Source organism: Somniosus microcephalus, chromosome 2 (assembly GCF_052327205.1).
Source record: "Somniosus microcephalus isolate GS21.2 chromosome 2, FLI_Smic_1.0, whole genome shotgun sequence".
NCBI classification, from domain to species: domain Eukaryota; kingdom Metazoa; phylum Chordata; class Chondrichthyes; order Squaliformes; family Somniosidae; genus Somniosus; species Somniosus microcephalus.
In genome coordinates this window covers 385,978,527-386,004,168 of record NC_140988.1, presented here as the reverse complement: position 1 = coordinate 386,004,168, position 25,642 = coordinate 385,978,527, and the positions used below count along the sequence as shown (strand labels likewise).

Below are 25,642 nucleotides of genomic sequence, written 5' to 3'. Positions count from 1 at the left end.
TATAACAGCGTGACAAGAGGCGACCTCGTATAGTGATACAACAGTGAGAACAGTGAGAACAATATAACAGTGATAACTATAGTGTAACGATAGTGAACGATAAAAGTGGTTTACCACACCCCATATCCTTCAACACCTTTGGTTAACAAAAGCTATCAATCTCCGATTTAAAATTAACAATTGATCTAGCATTGATTGCCGTTTGCGGAAGAGAGTTCCACACTTCTACCACCCTTTGTGTGTAGAAGTGTTTCCTAATTTCACTCCTGAAAGGTCTGGCTCTCATTTTTAGACTCTGCCCCCTCGTCCTAGAATCCCCAACCAGCGGGAATAGTTTCTCTCTATTTACCCTATCTGTTCCCCTTAATATCCTGAAAACTTCGATCAGATCACCCGTAACCTTCTAAACTCCAGGGAATACAACCCTAGTTTGTGTAAGCTCACCTCATAACTTAACCCTTGGAGTCTGGGTATCATTTCAAAAGGCAACTGGACATGCACTGTGCCCAGCTACGAGGGAATTCCTGCCCAGTGATCAGGAGAGGGAACCCAGTTACCCTGTCTGCTGTGTCCCACAATCCCAGTGTAAACAAGGATCCCGCCCACCCACCCCCAGTGCTCACAGCCCCAGCCCTCCCCCCGCAGTCACGTGCGAGACACTCACCCATATCATATACTTGATGATACGACTGGTGATGACCGTGTATTCTTCGATTAATTCTGCCAGATAGTACAAGCCTGCAGCTGTTGACAGAGAGAGACACACACGTTACATACCGGCAACCCGATCCAATGCAAAGGGGGGGGGGGGAAACGAGAGAGAAGGGGGGGGAGCCAGCGCGAGAAGGGGGGGAGAGCGAGCGCGAGAAGGGGGGGAGCGAGCGCGAGAAGGGGGGGAGCGAGCGCGAGAAGGGGGGGAGCGAGCAGGAGAAGGGGGGAGAGAGCGAGAAGGGGGGGAGAGAGCGAGAAGGGGGGAGAGAGCGAGAAGGGGGGAGAGAGCGAGAAGGGGGGGAGAGAGCGAGAAGGGGGGAGAGAGCGAGAAGGGGGGAGAGAGCGAAAAGGGGGGAGAGAGCGAGAAGGGGAGAGAGCGAGAAGGGGGAGAGAGCGAGAAGGGGGGAGAGAGCGAGAAGGGGGAGAGAGCGAGAAGGGGGGAGAGAGCGAGAAGGGGGGAGAGAGCGAGAAGGGGGGGAGAGAGCGAGAAGGGGGGAGAGAGCGAGAAGGGGGGAGAGAGCGAGAAGGGGGGAGAGAGCGAGAAGGGGGAGAGAGCGAGAAGGGGGGAGAGAGCGAGAAGGGGGGAGAGAGCGAGAAGGGGGGAGAGAGCGAGAAGGGGGGAGAGAGCGAGAAGGGGGGGAGAGAGCGAGAAGGGGGGAGAGAGCGAGAACGGGGGGAGAGAGCGAGAAGGGGGGAGAGAGCGAGAAGGGGGAGAGAGCGAGAAGGGGGGAGAGAGCGAGAAGGGGGGAGAGAGCAAGAAGGGGGGAGAGAGAGAGAAGGGGGGAGAGAGCGAGAAGGGGGGAGAGAGCGAGAAGGGGGGAGAGAACGAGAAGGGGGGAGAGAGCGAGAAGGGGGGAGAGAGCGAGAAGTGGGAGAGAGCGAGAAGGGGGAGAGAGCGAGAAGGGGGGAGAGAGCGAGAAGGGGGGAGAGAGCGAGAAGGGGGAGAGAGCGAGACGGGGGGAGAGAACGAGAAGGGGGGAGAGAGCGAGAAGGGGGGAGAGAGCGAGAAGTGGGAGAGAGCGAGAAGTGGGAGAGAGCGAGAAGGGGGGAGAGAGCGAGAAGGGGGGAGAGAGCGAGAAGGGGGGAGAGAGTGAGAAGGGGGGAGAGAGCGAGAAGGGGGAGAGAGCGAGACAGGGGGAGAGAGCGAGAAGTGGGAGAGAGCGAGAAGGGGGGAGAGAGCGAGAAGGGGGGAGATAGCGAGAAGGGGGGAGAGAGCGAGAAGGGGGGAGAGAGCGAGAAGGGGGGAGAGAGCGAGAAGGGGGAGAGAGCGAGAAGGGGGGAGAGAGCGAGAAGGGGGAGAGAGCGAGAAGGGGGGAGAGAGCGAGAAGGGGGGAGAGAGCGAGAAGTGGGGAGAGAGCGAGAAGGGGGAGAGCGAGAAGGGGGGAGAGAGCGAGAAGGGGGGAGAGAGCGAGAAGGGGGGAGAGAGCGAGAAGGGGGGAGAGAGCGAGAAGGGGGGAGAGAGCAAGAAGGGGGAGAGAGCGAGAAGGGGGGAGAGAGCGAGAAGGGGGGAGAGAGCGAGAAGGGGGGAGAGAGCGAGAAGGGGGGAGAGAGAGAGAAGGGGGGAGAGAGCGAGAAGGGGGAGAGAGCGAGAAGGGGGGAGAGAGCGAGAAGGGGGAGAGAGCGAGAAGGGGGGAGAGAGCGAGAAGGGGGGAGAGAGCGAGAAGGGGGGAGAGAGCGAGAAGGGGGGAGAGAGCGAGAAGGGGGGAGAGAGCGAGAAGGGGGGAGGGAGCGAGAAGGGGGGAGGGAGCGAGAAGGGGGGAGAGAGCGAGAAGGGGGGAGAGAGCTAGAAGGGGGGAGAGAGCGAGAAGGGGGGAGAGAGCGAGAAGGGGGGAGAGAGCGAGAAGGGGGTGTTCAGAAAAAGGGAGAGACGTTCAAATAAATGGGGCTGGCATCTATCTCAGATCCTGCAACGTGCTTGTATGAGACTGGAGGCCGCACTCCTAATAAAAGAGAGAGACTTCAATTGATGCTCATTACATAGAACGTACAACACAGAAACAGGTCATCCGGCCCAACAGATCCTTGCTGGTGTTTATGCTCCACACGAGCCTCCTCCCACCCCTCTTCATCTCACTCCATCAACATATCCTTCTATTCCTTTCTCCCTCATGTGTTTATCCAGCTTCCCCTTAAATGCATCTGTACTATTCTCCTCAACCACTCCCTGTGGGAGCGAGTTCCACATTCTCACCACTCTCTGGGTAAAGAAGTTTCTCCTGAATTCCCTATTGGATTTATTAGTGACTATCTTATATTGATGGCCTCTAGTTCTGGTCTTGTCTGCAAGTGGAAACATTCTCTCTGCCTACCCCATCGAACCCTTTATCTTAAAGACCTCTATCAGGTCTCCCCTCAGTATGAGCCCCAGCCTGTTCAACCTTTCCTGATAGTTACAACCTCTCAGCTCTGGTATGATCCCTGTAGATCTTTCTTGCACCTATTTAAAGACTCCATGGTTCTGGTCTCGCCCGCATGTGAAAACCATGCCTCGAGTCACAGAAACGTCTTGAGGTGCTTTACGCACAATGAATGAAATTGGACTTTAAAAAAATCTTCTCGGCATGTTGGTGAGGCCGCCATTTACTGCCCGTCCAGGATCTCAGCCCGAGACTGTGGCGAAGCGACAGACCCCGAGGCTGTGGGGAGGGGCCTGGGCCCGAGGCTGTGGGGAGGGGACGGGCCCCGAGGCTGTGGGGAGAGAACAGGCCCCGAGGCTGTGGGGAGGGGCCTGGGCCCCGAGGCTGTGGGGAGGGGACGGGCCCGAGGCTGTGGGGAGGGGCCCGGGCCCCGAGGCTGTGGGGAGGGGACGGGCCCCGAGTCTGTGGAGAGAGAACAGGCCCCGAGGCTGTGGGGAGGGTCCCGGGCCACGAGGCTGTGGGGAGGGGACGGGCCCAAGGCAGTGGGGAGGGGCCTGTGCCCCGAGGCTGTGGGAAGGGGCCCGGGCCCCGAGGCAGTGGGGAGGGGACGGGCCCGAGGCTGTGGGGCGGGGCCCGGGCCCCGAGGCTGTGGGGAGGGGCCCGGGCCCCGAGGCTGTGGGGAGGGGCCCGTGTCCCGAGGCTGTGGGGAGGGGCCTGGGCCCCGAGGCTGTGGGGAGGTGACGGGCCCCGAGGCTGTGGGGAGGGGCCTGGGCCCCGAGGCTGTGGGGAGGGGCCTGGGCCCCGAGGCTGTGGGGAGGGGCCTGGGCCCCAAGGCTGTGGGGAGGGGACGGGCCTGAGGCTGTGGGGAGGGGACGGGCCCGAGGCTGTGGGGTGGGGACGGGACCGAGGCTGTGGGGAGGGGACTAGCCTGGGCCCGAGGCTGTGGGGAGGGGCCTGGGCCCCGAGGCTGTGGGGAGGGGCCTGGGCCCCAAGGCTGTGGGGAGGGGACGGGCCTGAGGCTGTGGGGAGGGGACGGGCCCGAGGCTGTGGGGAGGGGCCCGGGTCCCGAGGCTGTGGGGAGGGGCCTGGGCCCCGAGGCTGTGGGGAGGTGACGGGCCCCGAGGCTGTGGGGAGGGGCCTGGGCCCCGAGGCTGTGGGGAGGGGCCTGGGCCCCGAGGCTGTGGGGAGGGGCCTGGGCCCCAAGGCTGTGGGGAGGGGACGGGCCTGAGGCTGTGGGGAGGGGACGGGCCCGAGGCTGTGGGGTGGGGACGGGACCGAGGCTGTGGGGAGGGGACTAGCCTGGGCCCGAGGCTGTGGGGAGGGGCCTGGGCCCCGAGGCTGTGGGGAGGGGCCTGGGCCCCAAGGCTGTGGGGAGGGGACGGGCCTGAGGCTGTGGGGAGGGGACGGGCCCGAGGCTGTGGGGTGGGGACGGGACCGAGGCTGTGGGGAGGGGACTAGCCTGGGCCCGAGGCTGTGGGGAGGGGACGGGCCCCGAGGCTGTGGGGAGGGGACGGGCGTGGGCCCCGAGGCTGTGGGGAGGGGACGGGCCTGGGCCCCGAGGCCGTGGGGAGGGGACGGGCCCGAGGCTGTGGGGAGGGGACAGGCCTGGGCCCCGAGGCCGTGGGGAGGGGACGGGACCTAGGCTGTGGGGAGGGGACGGGCCCCGAGTCCGTGGGGAGGGGACGGGCCCCGAGGCTGTGGGGAGGGGCCTGGGCCCCTAGGCTGTGGGGAGGGGCCTGGGCCCCAAGGCTGTGGGGAGGGGACGGGCCCAAGGCCGTGGGGAGGGGCCTAGGCCCCGAGGCTGTGGGGAGGGGACGGGCCCCGAGGCTGTGGGGAGGGGACGGGCCCCGAGGCTGTGGGGAGGGGCCTGGGCCCCGAGGCTGTGGGGAGGGGACGGGCCCGAGGCCGTGGGGAGGGGCCTGGGCCCCGAGGCTGTGGGGAGGGGACGGGCCCCGAGGCTGTGGGGAGGGGACGGGCCCCGAGGCTGTGGGGAGGGGCCTGGGCCCCGAGGCTGTGGGGAGGGGACTGGGCCCCGAGGCTGTGGGGAGGGGACGGGCCCGAGGCTGTGGGGAGGGGACGGGCCCGAGGCTGTGGGGAGGGGAAGAGCCTGGGCCCAAGGCTGTTGGAAGGGGACGGGCCTGGGCCCCGAGGCTGTGGGGAGGGGACGGGCCTGGGCCCCGAGGCTGTGGGGAGGGGACGGGCCTGGGCCCTGAGGCCGTGGGGAGGGGACGGGCCCGAGGCTGTGGGGAGGGGATGGGCCTGGGCCCCGAGGCCGTGGGGAGGGGTCGGGCCCCGAGTCCATGGGGAGGGGCCTGGGCCCCGAGGCTGTGGGGAGGGGACGGGCCCGAGGCTGTGGGGAGGGGACGGGCCCCGAGGCTGTGGGGAGGGGACGGGGCCCCGAGGCTGTGGGGACGGGCCTGGGCCCCGAGGCCGTGGGGAGGGGTCGGGCCCCGAGTCCATGGGGAGGGGCCTGGGCCCCGAGGCTGTGGGGAGGGGACGGGCCCGAGGCTGTGGGGAGGGGACGGGCCCCGAGGCTGTGGGGAGGGGACGGGGCCCCGAGGCTGTGGGGACGGGCCTGGGCCCCGAGGCTGTGGGGAGGGGACGGGCCCCGAGGCTGTGGGGAGGGGCCTGGGCCCCGAGGCTGTGGGGAGGGGCCGGGCCCCGAGGCTGTGTGGAGGGGACGGGCCCGAGGCTGTGGGGAGGGGACGGGCCTGGGCCCGAGGCTGTGGGGAGGGGACGGGGCCCCGAGGCTGTGGGGAGGGGACGGGCCCGAGGCTGTGGGGAGGTGATGGGCCCGAGGCTGTGGGGAGCGGCCTGGGGCCCGAGGCTGTGTGGAGGGGACGGGCCCGAGGCTGTGGGGAGGGGACGGGCCTGGGCCCGAGGCTGTGGGGAGGGGACGGGCCCCGAGGCTGTGGGGTGGGGCCGGGCCCCGAGGCTGTGGGGAGGGGACGGGGGCCCGAGGCTGTGGGGAGGGGACGGGCCCGAGGCTGTGGGGAGGTGACGGGCCCCGAGGCTGTGGGGAGGGGACGGGGCCCCGAGGCTGTGGGGAGGGGACGGGCCCGAGGCTGTGGGGAGGTGATGGGCCCGAGGCTGTGGGGAGGTCACACACCATCCTGTCTTAGAAATACATCGGCCGTTCCTTCACCGTCGCTGGGTCAAAATCCTGGAACTTCCTCCCTAATGCCACTGTGGGAGCACCTTCACCTCAGATAAGGCGACCAAAGCTGCACACAATACTCAAGGTGTGGTCTCACCAAGGCCCTGTACAACTGCAGCATAGTTTGTCTATTATGTAGGATTCAGCAACCGCAAGACAGGTGGCTGTCATGAGTTCCCTAATATATACTAGAGTATATATTTTTTTTTGGTGAGTTAACATTAACTAATAATCATTAAATCTTTATGTACCTGGTCCATTGCGGGTGAATATCGTGAGCGATGACTTTGCTTTAAACTGGGCTGTGCTGTACGTGAGGGCTCACCACACAGACCAGATGAGGGGATTTGGATGAGGGAAAGTTCCTGAAACGGGGTTTTGAAAAGAGTGATTCTCTTTCACTGGGGGTTACAAGATCACAAGATAGTTATGGATGAGTTATGGATCCATGCAGAAACTTTAATGTCCCCCGCTCGCAGCATTCCATTGTCACTTCAATAATTTCACTGATTTTGCCTCCACTCCCCGATCTGGGTCTTCATCCCATGTGTTGTTCACTCTTATGTGAAGATCTTCGTACTACCAGTCCTAAGTTTCCCAATTACTAGTGGACTCTTGTCTTAATCTCACAATTTCAAGAGTGAAGTTAGGAAACACTTCTACACACAAACGGTGGTAAAAGTTTGGAACTCTCTTCCGCAAACGTCAATTGATGCTCGATCAATTGTTAATTTTAAATCAGAGATTATCTTTCTGTTAACCAAAGGTATAAAGGGAAATGGGGCAAAGTGGGTAGATGGTGTTAGGTCGCAGATCAGCCATGATCTCAGTGAATGGCGGAGCAGGCTCGAGGGGCTGAATGAAACATAGAAACATAGAAGATAGGAGCAGGAGTAGGCCATTCGGCCCCTCAAGCCTGCTCCACCATTCAATGAGATCATGGCTGATCATCCAAATTCAGTACCCTGTCCCTGCTTTCTCCCCATATCCCTTGATCCCTTTAGCCTTAAGAAATATATTTAACTCCTTCTTGAATATATTCAATGAATTGGCCTCAACTGCCTTCTGTGGTAGAGAATTCCAGAGATTCACTACTCTCTGGGTGAAGAAATTCCTCCTCATCTCTGTCCTAAATGGCCTACCCCTTATCCTTAGACTGTGACCCCTGGTTCTGGACTCCCCCGCCATCGGGAACATCCTTCCTGCATCTAGTCTGTCTAGTCCTGTTAGAATTTTATAAGTTTCAATGAGATCCCCTCTCATTCTTCTAAACTCCAGCGAGTATAAGCCCAATCAACCCAATCTCTCCTCATACGTTATATCTGCGATCCCAGGTATCAGTGGTGAATCTTCGCTGCACTCCCTCCATGGCAAGAACATCCTTCCTCAGATAAGGCGACCAAAACTGCACACAATACTAAAGGTGTGGTCTCACCAAGGCCCTGTACAACTGCAGCAAGACATCCTTGTTCCTGTACTCGACCCCTCTCGCTACGAAGGCCAACATACCATTTGCCTTCTTAACCGCCTGCTGCACCTGCATGGTTACCTTCAGTGACTGGTGCACAAGGACACCCAGGTCTCATTGCACTTCCCCTTCACAGAATCACAGAATCACAGAAACCCCACAGTGCAGATAGAGGCCATTTCGGCCCATCGAGCCTGCACCGACACATATCCCACCCGATCCCCGTAACCCCTACACCAACACATATCCCACCCTATCCCCGTAACCCCACGTATTTAATCCCCCTAACACTAAGGGTCAATTTATCATAGCCAATCAACCTAACCCGCACATCTTTGGACTGTGGGAGGAAACCGGAGCACCCGGAGAAAACCCACGCAAACACGGGGAGAATGTGCAAACTCCACACAGACAGTCACCCGAGGCCGGATTCGAACCCGGGTCCCTGGCGCTGTGAGGCAACAGTGCTAACCACTATGCCACCGCCCCTTCTCCCAATCTATTGCCGTTCAGATAATAATCTGCCTTCCTGTTTTTGCCACCAAAGTGGATAACCTCGCATTTATCCACATTATACTGCATCTGCCGTGCATCTGCCCAATCACCCAACCTGTCCAAATCATCCTGTAGTTTCTCGGCATCCTCCTCACAGCACACACGCCCACCCAGCTTTGTCTGCAAACTTGGAGATATTACATCTAGTTCCCTCGTCTAGATCATTAATATATATTGTGAACAGCTGGGGTCCAAGGACCGATCCCTGCGGTACCCCACTAGTCACTGCCTGCCACTCGGAAAAAGAATCGTTTATTCCAACTCTTTGCTTTCTGTCTGCCAACCAGTTCTCTATCCAAGTCAATACCTTGCCCCCAATCCCATGTGCCTTAACTTTACACGCTAATCTCTTATGCGGGACCTTATCGAAAGCCTTCTGAAAGTCCAAATACACCACATCCACTGGCTCTCACTTATCTATTTTACCAGTGACATCCTCAAAAAATTCCAGTAGATTAGTCAAGCACGATTTAGCTTTTGTAAATCCATGTTGACTTTGTCCGATCCTGTCACTGTTTTCCAAGTGCTCTGCTATTACATCTTTTATAATGGACTCTAACATTTTCCCCACTACCGATGTCAGGCTTACCGGTCTTTAATTCCCCGTTTTCTCTTTACCACATTTTTTTTATAGTGGCGTAACATTAGCTACCCTCCAATCCATGGGAACTGTTCCAGAGTCTATAGAATTTTGGAAGATGTCCAGCAATGCATCACGGTTGAGTCATCTTTCTTGTTTTATTTTTATGCCAAACTGGGATGAACAAAATCTGTAGTTCCTCCATGCGATCTTTAAATGTTTGTCATTGCCTATCCATCGTCAACCCTTTGAGTAACATTCCCCAATTAATCCTACCCAACTCGCGCCTCATACCATCATAGATTCCTTTATTTAAATTCAGGTACCTAGTCTCTGAGTCAATACTTCACTCTCCATCTTAATGAAGAATTCTATCATATGATGATCGCTACGCCCCAAGGGGCCTCGCACAACAAGATTGTTAATTATTCCTTTCTCATTACATAATACCCAGTCTAAGATGGCCTGATCTCTAGTGGGTTCCTCGACATATTGGCCCAGGAAACCATCCCATATACACTCCAGGAATTCCTCCTCCACAGTATTGTTACTAATTTGGTTAGCCCAATCTATATGTAGATTAAAATCACCCATGATAACGACTGTGCCCTTATTGCATTCAGCTCTAATCTCCTATGTAATGAGAAAGGATTAATTAGCAATCTTGTTGTACGAGGCCCCTTGGGTCGGAGCGATCATAATATGATAGAATTCTTCATTCAGTTGGAGAATGAAGTAGTTGACTCAGAGACTAGGGTCCTGAATTTAAATAAAGGAAACTACGATGGTCTGAGGTGCGAGTTGAGTAGGATTGATTGGGTAATGTCACTCAAAGGGTTGACGGTGGATAGGCAATGGCAAACATTCAAAGACTGCATGGATGAACTACAGAATTTGTTCATCCCAGTTTGTCATAAAAATAAAACAAGAAAGATGACTCAACCGTGGCTAACAAGGGAAATTAGGGATAGCATAAGATCCAAGGAGAGGACATATCAGTTGGCCAGAAAAAGCAGTAAACCTGAGGATTGGGAGCAGTTTCGGATTCAACAAAGGAGGACAAAGTGATTAATTAAGAAGGGGAAAATAGAATATGTGAGTAAGCTTGCAGGGAACATAAAAACTGACTTAAAATCTTTTATAGATACGTGAAGAGAAAAAGATTGGTGAAGTCAAGCGTAGGTCCCTTGCAGTCAGAATCAGGGGGATTTATAATGGGGAACAAAGAAATGGCAGACCAATTAAATACATATTTTGGATCTGTCTTCACAAAGGAGGACACAAATAACCTCCCAGAGATGTCGGGGAACATAGGGTCTGATGAAAGGGAGGAACTGAAAGAAATCAGTATTTGTAGGGAAATGGCATTAGGGAAATTGACGGGATTGAAATCCGATAAATCCCCAGGGCCTGATAATCTACATCCTAGGGTACTTAAGGAAGTGCCCTAGAAATAGTAGATGAATTGCTGATCATCTTCCAACATTCGATGGAATCTGGAACAGTACCCATGGATTGGAGGGTAGCTAATGTTACCTCACTATTCAAAAAAGGTGGTAGAGAGAAAACGGGGAATTACAGACCGGTAAGCCTGACATCGGTAGTGGGGAAAATGCTAGAGTCCATTATAAAAGATGTAATAGCAGAGCACTTGGAAAACATTGACAGGATCGGACAAAGTCAACATGGATTTACAAAAGGTAAATCGTGCTTGACTAATCTACTGGAATTTTTTCAGGATGTAACTGGTAAAATAGATAAGGGAGAACCAGTGGATGTGGTATATTTGGACTTTCAGAAGGCTTTCGATAAGGTCCCGCATAAGAGATTAGCGTGTAAAGTTAAGGCACATGGGCCTAGAAATTCAGTTGGTTGCGCCAGCAGTTAGCGCCTTAAGAGAAGTGAATTTCGGGCGCTATGCGTGTAGCGCCCGGGCGCAGCGCAGTTTGCGCCTCGCCCCAAATTAAGTTGACCCTTAGCGCCGGTGCAAAGTTTAGCGCCCACCCGGCTGCGCGCGCAGAAAATGACGTCACATCCTCGTGCAACGCCCTTTGCGCGCCCCGATTCCAAACTTCAGTCGGACCGCCCCATTGTGCGGCTGGCGTCCGGAGCGTTTGAAAAAAGGAACGCAACACAGCCAGCGCGGGCCCCGGGGGGGGCGCAAATTAAAGGGGACGTACCCTCCAGTATAAAGGCCAGCCATTTTGCAGCAAACACTCTTGTGCAACGCATTTCTGGACACACAACAAGGAGGATAGCTAACTGGTTTCAAGCAGCAACAGCTCAGGTATTTTTGGACTCAGGCCAGAGCGCTGCAAGTGGCCTTTTGGAAATTTGAGTGTTTGCCAGGATTTGATGGGGGTTGCATGGGGTGCCAACGCGGAGCTGCAGCGCCATGTCCGTAGGGCTCGCAGACGCATTGAAACATAGAAACATAGAGATAGGAACAGGAGTAGGCCATTCGGCCCTTCGAGCCTGCTCCGCCATTCAATGAGATCATGGCTGATCTTCGTCTGAGATCATAGCTGATCTTACCAGTTCAGTACCCCGTCCCCGCCTTTTCTCCGTAACCCTTAATCCCCTTAGCCTTCAGAAATATATCCAATTCTCTCTTGAAAATATTTATTGAATTAGCCTTCACAGCCCTCTGTGGCAGGGAATTCCACAGGCTCACCACTCTTTGAGTGAAGAAATTCTTCCTCATCTCTGTTTTAAATGATTTGCCCGCTATTTTTAGACTGTGGCCCCTGGTTCTGTGCTCCCCTGCCATTGGAAACATTCTCTCTGAATTCAGCCTGTCCAGGCCTGCCATAATTTTATATGTTTCGATGAGATCCCCTCTCAATCTTCTAAACTCCAGTGAGTACAAGCCCAAACTTTTCAATCTCTCCTCGTAGGTCATTCCCGCCATTCCAGGTATCAGCCTGGTGAATCGCCGCTGCACTCTTTCCATGGCAAGAACATCCTTCCGCAGATGGGGCGACCAAAACTGTACACAATACTCCAGATGCGGTCTCACCAGCACCTTGTACAGCTGTAGTAAGGTATCCCTATTCCTATACTCGAACCCCCTTGATATGAAGGCCAACATACCATTTGCCTTCTTAATCGCCTGTTGCACCTGCATGCTCTCCTTCAGTGACTGGTGCACAAGAACACCCAGGTCCCTCTGCACTTCCCCATCTTCCAATCTATTGCCATTTAGATAATAATCCACCCTCCTGTTTTTACCCCCAAAGTGGATAACCTCGCATTTATCCACATTATAGTGCATCTGCCACGTATCCGCCCATTCCCCCAACCTGTCCAAATCGCACTGTAGCCTCCTGACATCCTCATCAGAGCCCACCCCTCCTCCTAGTTTAGTGTCGTCAGCGAATTTGGAAATATTGCATCCAATTCCCTGATCCAGATCATTTATATATATTGTGAACGGCTGGGGTCCCAGGACAGATCCTTGCGGCACCCCGCTGGTCACAGCCTGCCACTCCGAAAACGTGAGAGGGGCAGCCTTGGCTAGAGGCAGAGGGGGCTACAGGCGTCGGCCACGTAGGCCTTACCCAGTCAGGCTATACCGCCAGCAGCGCTCCTACCTCAACATGACTGACGCGCGATGTGTTAGAAGGCTCCGATTCCGAAAGGAGGTGGTTGCAGAGATCTGCCACCTGCTTCGCAGAGATCTGCGTCCAAAGCTCAGGTGCAGGACGTCTCTGTCGGTGGAAGTGAAGGTGACGCTGGCATTGAACTTCTATGCCACCGGCTCCTTCCAATCCGCTGCTGGGGACATAGCTAACATCTCCCAGTACGGCGCACATCGCTGCATCCGCCAGGTGACCGAAGCACTGTTCAGAAGGAGAAGCCAATTCATCTCCTTCCCCATGGCCCTGGAGGGCCAGCATCAGCGCGCCTTGGGATTTGCAAGACTCGGGGACTTCCCCTTGGTGCAGGGCGCCATTGACTGTACGCATGTGGCTTTGCGGGCCCCTCTGGAGCATGGCGAGCAGTTTCGCAACAGGAAGGGCTACCATTCTCTGAATGTGCAGCTGGTGTGTGACCACAAGCAGCGCATCATGGCTGTCAATGCCAGCTTTCCAGGCAGCAGCCACGATGCGTTTATCCTGCGGCAGAGTACTGTGCATGACATGTTCGAGGCACAGGCTCCCCCAAGAGGATGGCTACTCGGGGACAAAGGCTATCCTTTGTGTACCTGGCTCATGACCCCGCTCCGCGCGCCCAGGACCGCTGCTGAGGAGGCATACAACGAGAGCCATCAAACCACCCGCAACATCATCGAGCAAACTATTGGGGTCCTCAAGCAGCGGTTCCGCTGCCTTGATCGCTCCGGAGGAGCTCTGCAGTATTCGCCGGACCGGGTCTCCCAATTTGTGGTAGTTTGCTGCATGCTACACAACCTGGCTATCCGCAGGACTCAGGCACTGCCACCTGACGTTGGGGCAGCACCTCAGGAGGAGGAGCAGGAGGAGCAGGAGGAGCAGGAGGAGGAGCACGAGTACGTTCCCAGGAGGGAGCGACCAGGGCCAAGGGCCGCGCGACGCCACCTTATTACACGGTACTTCTAAGCCCCCTGTCAGGGAATGCCTTGTGGCCAGGAGGGAAGATGAATGCAGCCGCTCCGCATGCCCTCAGCCGGCGAAGCCAACAAACACCAACAAGAACAACTGATGTGCCTCAATAATTCCGAGACTCGAAGGTAGCAGAACAAAACAAGGCTTTTATTAACTTAGAACGAAACACGTAAGCGAGAGAGATGTCGTCCTTCTGGAGATTGGGGCTAGACTGAAGCTAGCTTACAAACGGGGCCAGGTATGGGCGGAGCCCTACACACAGCACATTCCAGCACATTCCAGTATACAATACAGCACATTCCAGTACACAATACAATGAGGTCTGGGGGAAGGGAAATGACACTGAAACCGATCTCAGTCACAGGCAGTGATGAATGGAAATATTTCATCACATTCACCCCTTCTATAGATTTAGTCTGTTCGGGGATTTGATAGTCCTCTGCGACCGACGTGGCTGTTGCGGTGCCGCGGGTGTCGGCTGGGTGTCCCCGGTAGCCTCCTGAGTCTCTGCCGGGGGTGCCGCCAGGGTTGTTGAAGGGGTAGTTGGTGGGGGTGCCGTTGGTCGGTGTTCTTCCGGGGGTGATGAAAGAGTAGTGGGTGGGTAAGAGTTGCTGTGATCGTCGTTGCCGCTATTGCCGTGGTTGTTGTCGATGCCGGCTGGGGCGACGTCTTTTATGGACATGGTGTCCTCCCTTCCGTCGGCGTGCCGGACATATGCGTATTGGGGGTTGGCGTGGAGTAGGTGTACTGGCTCCACGAGAGGGTCCGTCTTGTGGCCCCTCACATGCCTTCGCACGAGTACCGGACCTGGGGTGGAGAGCCATGACGGCATGGATACGCCTGAGGTGGATTTCCGGGGAAAGACAAACATTCGTTCATGAGGTGTGGTATTAGTGGCCGTACACAATAGCGACCGTATCGAATGGAGCACATCCGAGAGGACTTCCTGCCAGCGGGAGATAGGGAGGCTCTTGGTCCTTAGAGCTAGAGTGACTGCTTTCCATACTGTCCCGTTCTCTCGCTCCACTTGGCCGTTACCCCGGGGGTTGTAGCTGGTGGTACGGCTCGTGGCGATCCCCCTGGACAGCATGTACTGGCGTAGCTCTTCACTCATGAAGGACGCCCCCCTATCCGTATGGATGTAGCTCGGCATACCGAACAGGCAGAACAGGCTGTTGAGGCATTTAATGACCGTGGCGCTGGTCATGTCTGGGCAGGGGAAGGTGAATGGGAACCGGGAGTATTCGTCCACAATGTTCAGGAAGTAAACATTGCGGTCGACGGACGGGAGGGGGCCCTTGAAATCTAAGCTGAGCCGCTCAAAGGGCCGTGTAGCTTTGATTAAGTGGGCTCTATCTGGGCGGTAGAACCGAGGCTTGCACTCAGCGCAAGTGCGGCAGTTCCTGGTCAGGGACCGAACTTCCTCAATCGAGTAGGGTAAGTTACGGGACTTTATGAAGTGGAACAGCCGCGTGACCCCTGGGTGGCAGAGGTCGTTGTGGAGGGTCTGTAGCCGATCCCCGGTGGCGCTGGCACACATCCCTCGTGAGAGGGCGTCAGGGGATTCGTTAAGGGCCCCTGGCCGGTAAATGATGTCGCACTCGAAGGTGGAGAGCTCGATCCGCCACCTAAGAATCTTATCATTTTTAATCTTCCCCCTCTGTTTATTATTGAACATAAACGCTACCGACCGCTGGTCGGTAAGTAGGGTGAAGCGTTTGCCGGCTAGGTCGTGGCGCCAGTGGCGCACTGCCTCCACGATGGCTTGGGCCTCCTTTTCCACGGAGGAGTGTCTGATCTCGGGCCCTTGGAGGGTCCTCGAGAAGAAAGCTACGGGCCGCCCCGCCTGGTTGAGGGTGGCCGTCAAGGCGAAGTCAGACGCATCACTTTCCACTTGAAATGGAGTGTTCTCGTCCACTGCCTGTAGCGTGGCCCGCTCAATATCCTGCTTAATGCTTTTGAAGGCGGCGTGGGCCTCAGCAGAGAGCGGGAAAGAGGATGCTTTCAAGAGGGGGCGGGCTTTGTCGGAGTAGTTGGGGACCCATTGGGAATAATAAGAAAATAACCCCAGGCATCTTTTCAGGGCTTTGGGAGTGTTGGGCAGGGGCAGCTCCCGTAGGGGGCGCAATCGGTCGGGGTCTGGTCCGATTTCCCCATTCTCCACCACGCTGCCTAGTATGCAGAGGCGCGTGGTGTTGTAAACGCACTTGTCCTCGTTGTAGGTGAGGTTGAGTTTTTGTGCGGTTTTCAGGAACCTCTCGAGGTTCGAGTCGTGATCCTGCTGGTTGTGACCGCAGATGGTGACGTTGTCGAGGTAGGGGAAGGTTGCCTGCAAGTGGTGGTCATCGACCATGCGGTCCATCTCCCTCTGGAAGACCGAGACCCCATTCGTCACCCCAAAGGGGACTCTGAGGAATTGGTAGAGGCGTCCGTTCGCCTCGAAGGCGGTGTACGGGCGGTCCTCTGGTCTGATAGGGAGCTGGTGGTACGCTGACTTGAGGTCGATGGTGGAGAACACCCGGTATTGGGCGATTTGGTTCACCATTTCTGATATGCGGGGTAGCGGGTAGGCGTCTAGTAGGGTGTACCTGTTGATCGTTTGACTATAGTCGATCACCATCCGTTTCTTCTCGCTACCCCTTACCACTACCACTTGGGCGCGCCACGGGCTGTTGCTGCGTTCAATAATGCGCTCTTTCAGGAGCCTGTCTACCTCGGTCGCGATAAACCGCCTGTCCTCCCAGCTGTACCTCCTGCTTTTGGTCGCTATTGGCCGGCAGTTAGGGGTAAGGTTCGCGAATAGCGAAGGCGGCTTTACCTTCAGGGTAGCCAGACCGCACACTGTGAGGGGCGGCTGGGACCCACCGTACTTGAGCGTGATGCTTTGGTGGTTGCACTGGAAATCCAGGCCCAAGATCACGCTCGCACATAGGTTCTTCATGATTAATACTTTAAAATTATCATATACAGTTCCGTTAACGCACAATTGTACCGTGCAGTAACCCAGAATGGTCGATGTCTGGGTTTTGTCAGCCATAGAGATGGTACCCTGAGTAGGGACCACCTTTAGGGAGAGTTGTTGTGCCAGTTCTGGGTGGATAAAGCTCTCCGTGCTTCCACTGTCAATTAAGCATTTAACCCAGCACCCGTTTACCTCGATGTCCACCATTGATCTGGATAGCGGGTGCGGCCTGGTCTGGTCCACTGTGACCGATGCCACTGTAGGGCCCTGATCAATACAAGATGGCGTCCACGCTGTCTGCTCACAAGATGGCGGACCCCATGAGGTCGGGCAAGATGGCGTCCAAGATGGCCGCTCCCACGGCGCACACGCGGCGGTGGCGGGTTTTCCGGCGGGGTTCCCTCTGCACACCTTCCCGAAGTGCCCCTTCTTACCGCACTTAAAGCAGGTGGTGCCTTTCGCCGGGCACAGGTTTCTGGTGTGCTTTGGCTGCCCGCAGAAGTAGCAGTTGGGTCCCTGACGCGTCGCGGCTGTCGTAGGGCTTCTGGGGGGAGAGCGGGGCCCAGCCGGTGTCGGGCTGTCGGGCGGGGAAGATGCCTTCCAAGATGGCGGCGCCCTCGGTGCACACGTGGCGGCGTGGACGGCGCGGGCTGAAGAGTAGGCGTCCGAGTTTCTCTGGGCCACATCCAGGGATCGCGCGGTGTCCGCAGCCTGTTTCAGGTCCAACCCCGTTTTTTCCAGCAGTCTTTGCCGGATGTAAGTGGAGCTGAGGCCTGTGATGAAGGCATCGCGAACAAGCTCGTCAGTGTACACCGCGGCTTTTACATCTCGGCACTTGCAGTCTTTGCCAAGCATTTTCAGGGTGCTTAGGAACTCCTCCACCGATTCCCCAGGTCGCTGTGCGCAGGTGGCGAGCAGGTGCCTAGCATACACCTCATTCGTAGGCTGCTGGTAATGCGCCTTTAAGATGTCGCAGGCGGCCAGGTATGTCTCGGCGTCTTGGATGAGGGGGTAAACCCGGTGGCTTACCCAATTCCGCAGAATTCCGAGCCTCATCCTTGCAGCGTCCGTAGCGTCTTTGACGGCTGCGGAATTGTCCAGGAAGAATTCCATACACTCAAACCAGTGTCCGAAGCATGCTGATGCGTCCGGAGCATGTTGATCCAAATCCAAACGTTCGGGTTTCAGGAGTTGATCCATAGTGTTGAAAAAATAAGTTAATAAAATTGATGTGCCTCAATAATTCCGAGACTCGAAGGTAGCAGAACAAAACAAGGCTTTTATTAACTTAGAACGAAACACGTAAGCGAGAGAGATGTCGTCCTTCTGGAGATTGGGGCTAGACTGAAGCTAGCTTACAAACGGGGCCAGGTATGGGCGGAGCCCTACACACAGCACATTCCAGTATACAATACAGCACATTCCAGTACACAATACAATGAGGTCTGGGGGAAGGGAAATGACACTGAAACCGATCTCAGTCACAGGCAGTGATGAATGGAAATATTTCATCACAACAACCATGGAGACTCTATGAATAAAGATAATTATTTATTACACAAAAATGAAAACCCTTTCCCACATGAATCCCCAAAAACAATCAACGGGCCCCACAAAAAGCCCAACAAACGACTCACTCCCACAAACTGGGCAGGAGTAACTCCACATTTGTACAAACCTGGCCTCAACCTCGGCCTTAACGCAAAAAATAAGCCCACGAACCAAACAACCATGGGCAAAAGAAAGATGGCCACCGCCATATAAAACGAAAGCTGGCCACACCCTCTACTGAGTGGCCCGCGAGGGCGAGACCTTGTCCAGCCTTTTGCCTCCCCTGCCCGGCCTGCTGCTCCTTCGCAAGCTCTGCCCAGTGGCTGCTGCGAGGCTGGGGGAAGGCGCCTGAGGCTCAGATGTCCTTCCGCCAGATGCCCTTGGGGGGCGGCCTACACGGCCTTTGGACCTCGAGGGGCCGGCTGCTGAGTGGCGCACCTGAGCCTGGCCAACATCAGCTCCAGCCGCTTGCCCTTGACGCCCCAGTGGGGGAGTGGCGGCGACGGATGGCGCAATGTGGGCAAGCTGGCGTCTGGGATGCGCTGGCTGGTGCTGTGGCGCGCTGGCACTCGGCCGGGCCCGCACTGCAGGATCCGCAACAATCAGCCGAGGGGCGGCTCGCTGGGATGCTGCAGCGCGGCGGGTGCCCTGGCGATGCCTGCCTGAGACAGCGCGTGTGGCAGCAGTGAGTGCCCCTGTTGTCCTGGTGTGCGCCCGCATCACACCCGCCAGGGACTTGATGGCATCAGTGAGCATGCGGCCACTCGCGGCAGTTGATGCCCCGAACTCGCGCACACTGGTCGCCAGCGACTCGATGGCCTCAGGCATGCGCCCCACCACACGCATGAGCTCCGTGTGGCGCCGGTCCGAATCCTCGGCCATCTTGTCCAGCTTCCGCGCCTCCTCCGAGGTGAAGGTGTCCGGACTGGAGTCGGGACTCTCCCGCTGGGGAGCAGGGGACCGAACTAGGGGAACCTTGCCACGTTGGTGGCGGCGAGTGTCCCGATCAACTGCACTCCCCTCTGATCCTTCCCCCCTTTGGGGGGAAGGCCGCGGCCCATGCGCAGGGCTCCTGGGTGGCTGGACGCCACTGGTCCCAGAAGCTGCAATCCCCTGCGACAGTTGGTCCAGGCACTCATCCAGTGAGGACGTGTCAATCATTTCGTCCTCTCCTGCGGGACCTGAGTGTTCCCCTGATGGTCCGGCTTGCTCTTGCTCCTCCTCCTCCTCCTCCTCCTCCTCCTCCTCCTGCTCGGAGGGGCTGTCACTGGCAGCTTCACGGACCTGGTCGTCACCAGCTGAAAGCAGGAATGCACAAGAGTAGCTTCAGAGTGAGGAGACGGCGTCAGCGAGGGAGTCAGGACTGGTGGCATTCAGCGCATTGGTGGGACAGTGGCAAAGGAAGTAGCTCGGATGCGCAAGTGCGATGCGAGAGGGCCAAAAGGCGAGGTCCTTACCATTGCCGGGCAGTGGAGGGTCGGCTACTCCGCACGCTGTGGGCACGATCAGCCGGGCTCCCATGAGCCCACTCACGTGCTCCTCCAGGCGAGTGAGCTTCTGCAGCTTGGCGCGGCCTCCCCTGGTCCTGGCACGGGCCTGGCGATTATAGGCAACTTTAGCCTGCAAGAGAAAGGACGGGCTGTAAGTACGGAGTGTAGCCCTGATGTAGTGTGCACTGCCTCCCATGGTGGAATAGCTTGCCCAGAGTGTAGCCCTGATATACTGTGCACTGCCTCCCATGGTGGAATAGCTTGGCCAGAGTGTAGCCCTGATGTACTGTGCACTGCCTCCCATGGTAGAATAGCTTGGCCAGAGTGTAGCCCTGATGTACTGTGCACTGCCTGCCATGGTGGAATAGCTTGGCCAGAGTGTAGCCCTGATGTACTGTGCGCTGCCTCCCATGGTGGAATAGCTTGGCCAGAGTGTAGCCCTGATGTACTGTGCACTGCCTCCCATGGTGGAATAGCTTGGCCAGAGTGTAGCCCTGATGTACTGTGCACTGCCTCCCATGGTGGAATAGCTTGGCCAGAGTGTAGCCCTGATGTACTGTCCACTGCCTCCCATGGTGGAATAGCTTGGCCAGAGTGTAGCCCTGATGTACTGTGCACTGCCTGCCATGGTGCAATAGCTTGGCCAGAGTGTAGCCCTGATGTACTGTGCACTGCCTGCCATGGTGGAATAGCTTGGCCAGAGTGTAGCCCTGATGTACTGTGCACTGCCTCCCATGGTGGAATAGCTTGGCCAGAGTGTAGAGTGCAGAATGGGCAATTGATGCTCATGACTGTCCCAAAGCTGCTGGCTGAGGGCTGGCCATTAGGACTTTCAGCTCCCTTTGCCCATCATGTCAGGTGTACATGCAAGAATGAGAAGGAGACTGGAAAGGGTACTCACCCTGACAATCCTGGTCAGGTCGTTGTATTTTTTCCGACATTGTTTGTGGGTCCTGGGGGCATCGCCGGTGAACGTCACCCTGTTGGCGATCTGCTTCCAGGCTCTGGTGTATTCTTGGTGGTTCGGATTCCTCCCAGTCTCTGGGAAAAAGATCCTGCGCCTCTTCTCCAGAGCTGTCACCATTATTTCCAGATCACGCTCTGAGAAGTGCAGGGCACGCTCACGGGCCTTCTCTGGCGTTGCCATGACTCCCTGGGGCTGAGCAGCAGTGTTGAGGCCTATTTGCAAAGCTGCAGTGTGCAGGGCGTGGCAGCAGACCAATTCGTCCCTTCCCCCTTTAAGAGCTGGTCGGCGCCACGGGGTCTGCTGTCAATCAAAAAATGACCGCACCCGCGCTGCGCCCCGCCTCGGCGCTATCCCTCTGCACCGCCGGCTTAGCGCCTAAAGATAGTAGTGCAACGCTTCTTTTAGCGCTCCAGCAACCTCTTAGGGCGAAGCCACTGAATTTCCGGCAAGGGGGCGCAACTTTGGGGCGGGCGCTAACTTCAGGCGGGCGCTAACGTTAGCGCCCCAAAACTGGCTATACTGAAATTCTAGGCCATGGGATTGGGGGCAAGGTATTGACTTGGATAGCGAACTGGTTGGCAGACAGAAAGCAAAGAGTTGGAATAAACAGGTCTTTTTCTGAGTGGAAGGCAGTGACTAGTCGGGTACCGCAGGGATCGGTCCTTGGACCCCAGCTATTCACAATATATATTAATGATCTGGACAAGGGAACTAGATGTAATATCTCCAAGTTTGCTGATAACACAAAGCTGGGTGGGCGTGTGTGCTGTGAGGAGGATGCCAAGAAACTCCAGGATGATTTGGACAGGTTGGGTGATTGGGTAGAAGCATGGCAGATGCAATATAACGTGGATAAATGCGAGGTTATCCACTTTGGTGTCAAAAACAGGAAGGCAGATTATTATCTGAATGGCAATAGATTGGGAGAAGGGGAAGTGCAACGAGACCTGGGTGTCCTTGTGCACCAGTCGCTGAAGGTAAGCATGCAGGTGCAGCAGGCAGTTAAGAAGGCAAATGGTATGTTGGCATTCGTAGCGAGAGGGTTTGAGTACAGGAACAAGGATGTCTTGCTGCAGTTGTACAGGGCCTTGGTGAGACCACACCTTGAGTATTGTGTGCAGTTTTGGTCGCCTTATCTGAGGAAGGATGTTCTTGCCATGGAAGGAGTTCAGCGAAGATTCACCAGGCTGATACCTGGGATGGCATGAATGACGTATGAGGAGAGATTGGGTCGATTGGGCTTATACTCGCTGGAGTTTAGAAGAATGAGAGGGGATCTCATTGAAACTTATAAAATTCTAACAGGACCAGACAGACTAGATGCTGGAAGGATTTTCCCGATGGTCGGGGAGTCCAGAACCAGGGGTCACAGTCTGAGGATAAGGGGTAAGCCATTTAGGACATAAATGAGGAGGAATTTCTTCACCCAGAGAGTGGTGAACCTGTGGAATTCTCTACCACAGATGGCAGTAGAGGTCAATTCACTAAATATATTCAAGAAGGAGTTGGATATATTTCTTATCGCTAAAGGGATCAAGGGGTATGGGGAGAAGGCAGGGACAGGGTACTGAATTTGGATGATCAGCCATGATCGCATTGAATGGCGGAGCAGCTTCGAGGGGCCGAATAGCCTACTCCTGCTCCTATCTTCTATGTTTCTATGATTCCTGTTTAATGCCATCCCCAACCTCCGCATTACTGTTTAGGGGTCAGTATACAACTCCCACTAACGTTTTCTGTCCGTTGGTATTTCTCAGCTCTACCCATACAGATTCTGCATCATCAGAGCTAATATCCTTCCTTACAATTGTGTTAATCTCCTCTTTATCCAGCAATGCTACCCCACCTCCTTTTCCTTTTTGCCTGTCTTTCCTGAATATTGAATACCCCTGGATGTTGATTTCCTAGCCCTGATCACCCTGGAGCCATGTTTCCGTAATCCCAATCATATCATATCTGTTTACATCTATTTGCACAGCTAATTCATCCACCTTATTACGAATGCTCCTCGCATTAAGACAGGAACAAGGATGTCTTGCTGCAGTTGTACAGGGCCTTGGTGAGACCACACCTTGAGTATTGTGTGCAGTTTTGGTCACCTTATCTGAGGAAGGATGTTCTGGCCATGGATGGAGTGCAGCGAAGATTTATCAGACTGATACCTGGGATGGCAGGAGTGACGTATGAGGAGAGATTGGGTCGATTGGACTTATACTCGCTGGAGTTTAGAAGAATGAGAGGGGATCTCATTGAAACTTATAAAATTCTAACAGGACCAGACAAACTAAATGCTGGAAGGATGTTCCGGATGGTCAGGGAGTCCAGAACCAGGGGTCACAGTCTAAGGATAAGGGGTAAGCCATTTAGGACTGAGATGAGGAGGAATTTCTTCACCCAGAGAGTGGTGAACCTGTGGAATTCTCTACCACAGAAGGCAGTAGAGGCCAATTCATTAAATATATTCAAGAAGGAGTTAGATATATTTCTTAAGGCTAAAGGGATCAAGGGATACGGGGAGAAGGCAGGGACAGGGTACTGAATTTGGATGATCTGCCATGATTTCATTGAATGGCGGAGCAGGCTCGAGGGGCCAAATGGCCTCCTCCTGTTCCTAAGTTGATCAAGAGATATCAATCAAAGACAGGTAAATGGATTTGAGGTGCAGAGCAGCCATGGTCTAATTGAATGCTGGAGCAGGCTCGCGGGGCTGAATGGCCGACTCCTGTTGCTTTAAATGTATGCAATTACTTAACATAATTGGTAGAAGGCAAACAATCCCATCACTGCCCATCGCCCACGCACCCTGTGCTCTGGGTCGTGACCACATGGAAACCTGTTATTGCTTTCTAGCGAAACAAGTCAGTTTAACCCAAAGGTTAAATGGTCGGGCTGAGCTGTCCCACAGTAAAGCCCAAAGGTTTTTCCCAAATATGGTTTCAAGGTGAGGTCAATCCATGACATCACAGAGTAAGCCCCACCCTCACACTGCGCATCACACTGAGATGAGGCATCACAACAGCTTTGTAAAGTAGATAAAAATGAGCCAGGACGAGATACAACAGTTTGTGTAGGCAAGGGAGCTGCATTGAGTCTGAACAACTGGCTGCTCTTTCCAGGACTGAATGCGGTCGGCTCGAACATCTGAACAGCTTTGCTCTGTGAAGACAACACGAACAATTGAAACATCATCAACCAGCAGCTTGGACAGAATTCGTGAACTTTGAAAGGTTTGTCTTTCTGGGATGGCAGGAATGACGTATGAGGAGAGATTGGGTCGATTGGGCTTATACTCGCTGGAGTTTAGAAGAATGAGAGGGGATCTCATTGAAACTTATAAAATTCTAACAGGACTAGACAGACTAGATGCAGGAAGGATGTTCCCGATGGTGGGGGAGTCCAGAACCAGGGGTCACAGTCTAAGGATAAGGGGTAACCTATTTAGGACAGAGATGAGGAGGAATTTCTTCACCCAGAGAGTAGTGAACCTGTGGAATTCTCTACCACAGAAGGCAGTTGAGGCCAATTCATTAAATATATTCAAGGAGTTGGATATATTTCTTGAGGCTAAAGGGATCAAGGGATATGGGGAGAAAGCAGGGACAGGGGACTGAATTTGGATGATCAGCCATGATCTCATTAAATGGCGGAGCAGGCTCGAGGGGCCGAATGGCCTACTCCTGCTCCTATCTTCTATGTTTCTATGTCTTAACCTGTTTATCTTGTATTATTAGTGAAAGTCATAATGAGTAATAGGAACAGTTTATCAGATACAGTAATATTGATGCACAGTCAGGTGAAAGTAGTTGTCTACTTGTACAGTATCAGGAGTTGAGCATTAAGACCCAGGACTGGGAGGAGCCGGTCCAGGTGAGGGTGTGGGGTCTCACCCACACCTCACTGACCGGCTCCTCCCAGTCCTGGGGTTTAATGCTCACTCCCTGATCTGTAAATGTAGACAACTATTTACTGACTGTGACTAACTGTGTTTGGAGCTGTACTTCCAGCTTGTATCATTCCCTGTGAAAGTCAGAGTCAGTTACAGCAAAATCCGTGCAGATATAAAGGCTCAAATCCTGGAAACTGAAAGCAGGTCAGTACATGCTGGTTGTTCTGATCAACTTGTCCTGGACACGAGGATAGTCTGTGGGACAGCTCAGCCCGACCATTAAAAAGTCAAGAGCGTCCCTCTTGAAACCGCTGATTGGTGTTGAATGAACGGGTCTAAATAAGAGGAGAGGCTGACAGGGAGAGTGAACAACTGAATAATCAGTTTCTCAAAGTGTTCACCAGTACTGAGAACTCAGGGTTAAGACTCGAAGAATGTACTCCTGGGCAGTAATGCCACTGGAGCTGCCTTGACCGAGCTTGGTACCTGCCCACACAGCTCGACGCTGGTACAGGTGTTGACTTTTTAAAGGGAATTTGATAAATCCTTTTACAGGTTATATGGTTTACTATACGAGGGGAGCGATAAAATGCCTGTCGTTGTCCTTGTTGCAATCCAGTGATTTTTATCATTTCTTCTTCTGCCACAGGTACAGGTTGGTGTCAGGACGAGTGAGAGGAAATGGACGGTTTCATCAAACTACCAACAGACTAAAGTTGTCAGTAACAAAACCACAAAGACAACTGGATCACACATCCTGACATCACATCAATGCCAGCAGAGATACCACAAAGGAGGAAACAGCAACACTGAAATACCCCTCAACCCATCCATTTCTTTAGTGTCAACTGTACATCTTTTAATTTCTTTATTTGACGGCCAATAACAGGTCCATTTAAACTCGCAGCCAATGATTGGAGGTGGTGTTAAACCAACTCTTTCCCTTCTGGCACGTTTCTTTCCCATTTAAAAAAATTTCCCACGCCCCTCTCCCTCCTCCCTAGTTCTCCCCTGGGCTGGACCTTCACGTCCAGCCCTCACGTCCTCGCATCGGCATCAAGCACCAACCCTGCTCCAACTCCAGGCTCAGTTCGGCATTGCTCGGGGTTAACTGCACTGGCACTGGATAGGGCCCAGTCCATACAGTCATCTCCGACCGATGTCGACCGGTGGTCCAAGTGTTGGGACTGAACAGGAAAGTCTCAAGTGTGGACGCTCCGGTTGTTGCCTCGATGGCGTGGAATGGGACGAGCTGGTTAAAGCCAATCCATCCCAGTCAACTACATCGGGTGAAACCCCGGTACCACTTGTACTGAGGCCTCCCAGGATAGAGGAAGAGTCCTCCTCTGGCACCAGCTGGTTCGGAGGTGTC

General features: G+C 55.1%; 1 protein-coding gene across 1 annotated transcript in view; it reads right to left on the bottom strand.

The window, feature by feature from the left end:
* LOC147123842 (protein TEX261-like) overlaps nucleotides 1–25,327 on the bottom strand; it is a 47,039-nt gene extending 21,712 nt beyond the window's left edge. Inside the window, exons 1-2 of the mRNA XM_085967431.1 lie at nucleotides 25,312–25,327; nucleotides 665–744 (exon numbers count right to left, since the gene is read on the bottom strand). Of these exons, the coding sequence (XP_085823557.1) occupies nucleotides 665–744; nucleotides 25,312–25,327 (96 nt within the window). The remainder of the gene's footprint in view (nucleotides 1–664; nucleotides 745–25,311) is intronic.
* Between the last annotated feature and the right edge of the window lie 315 nt (nucleotides 25,328–25,642).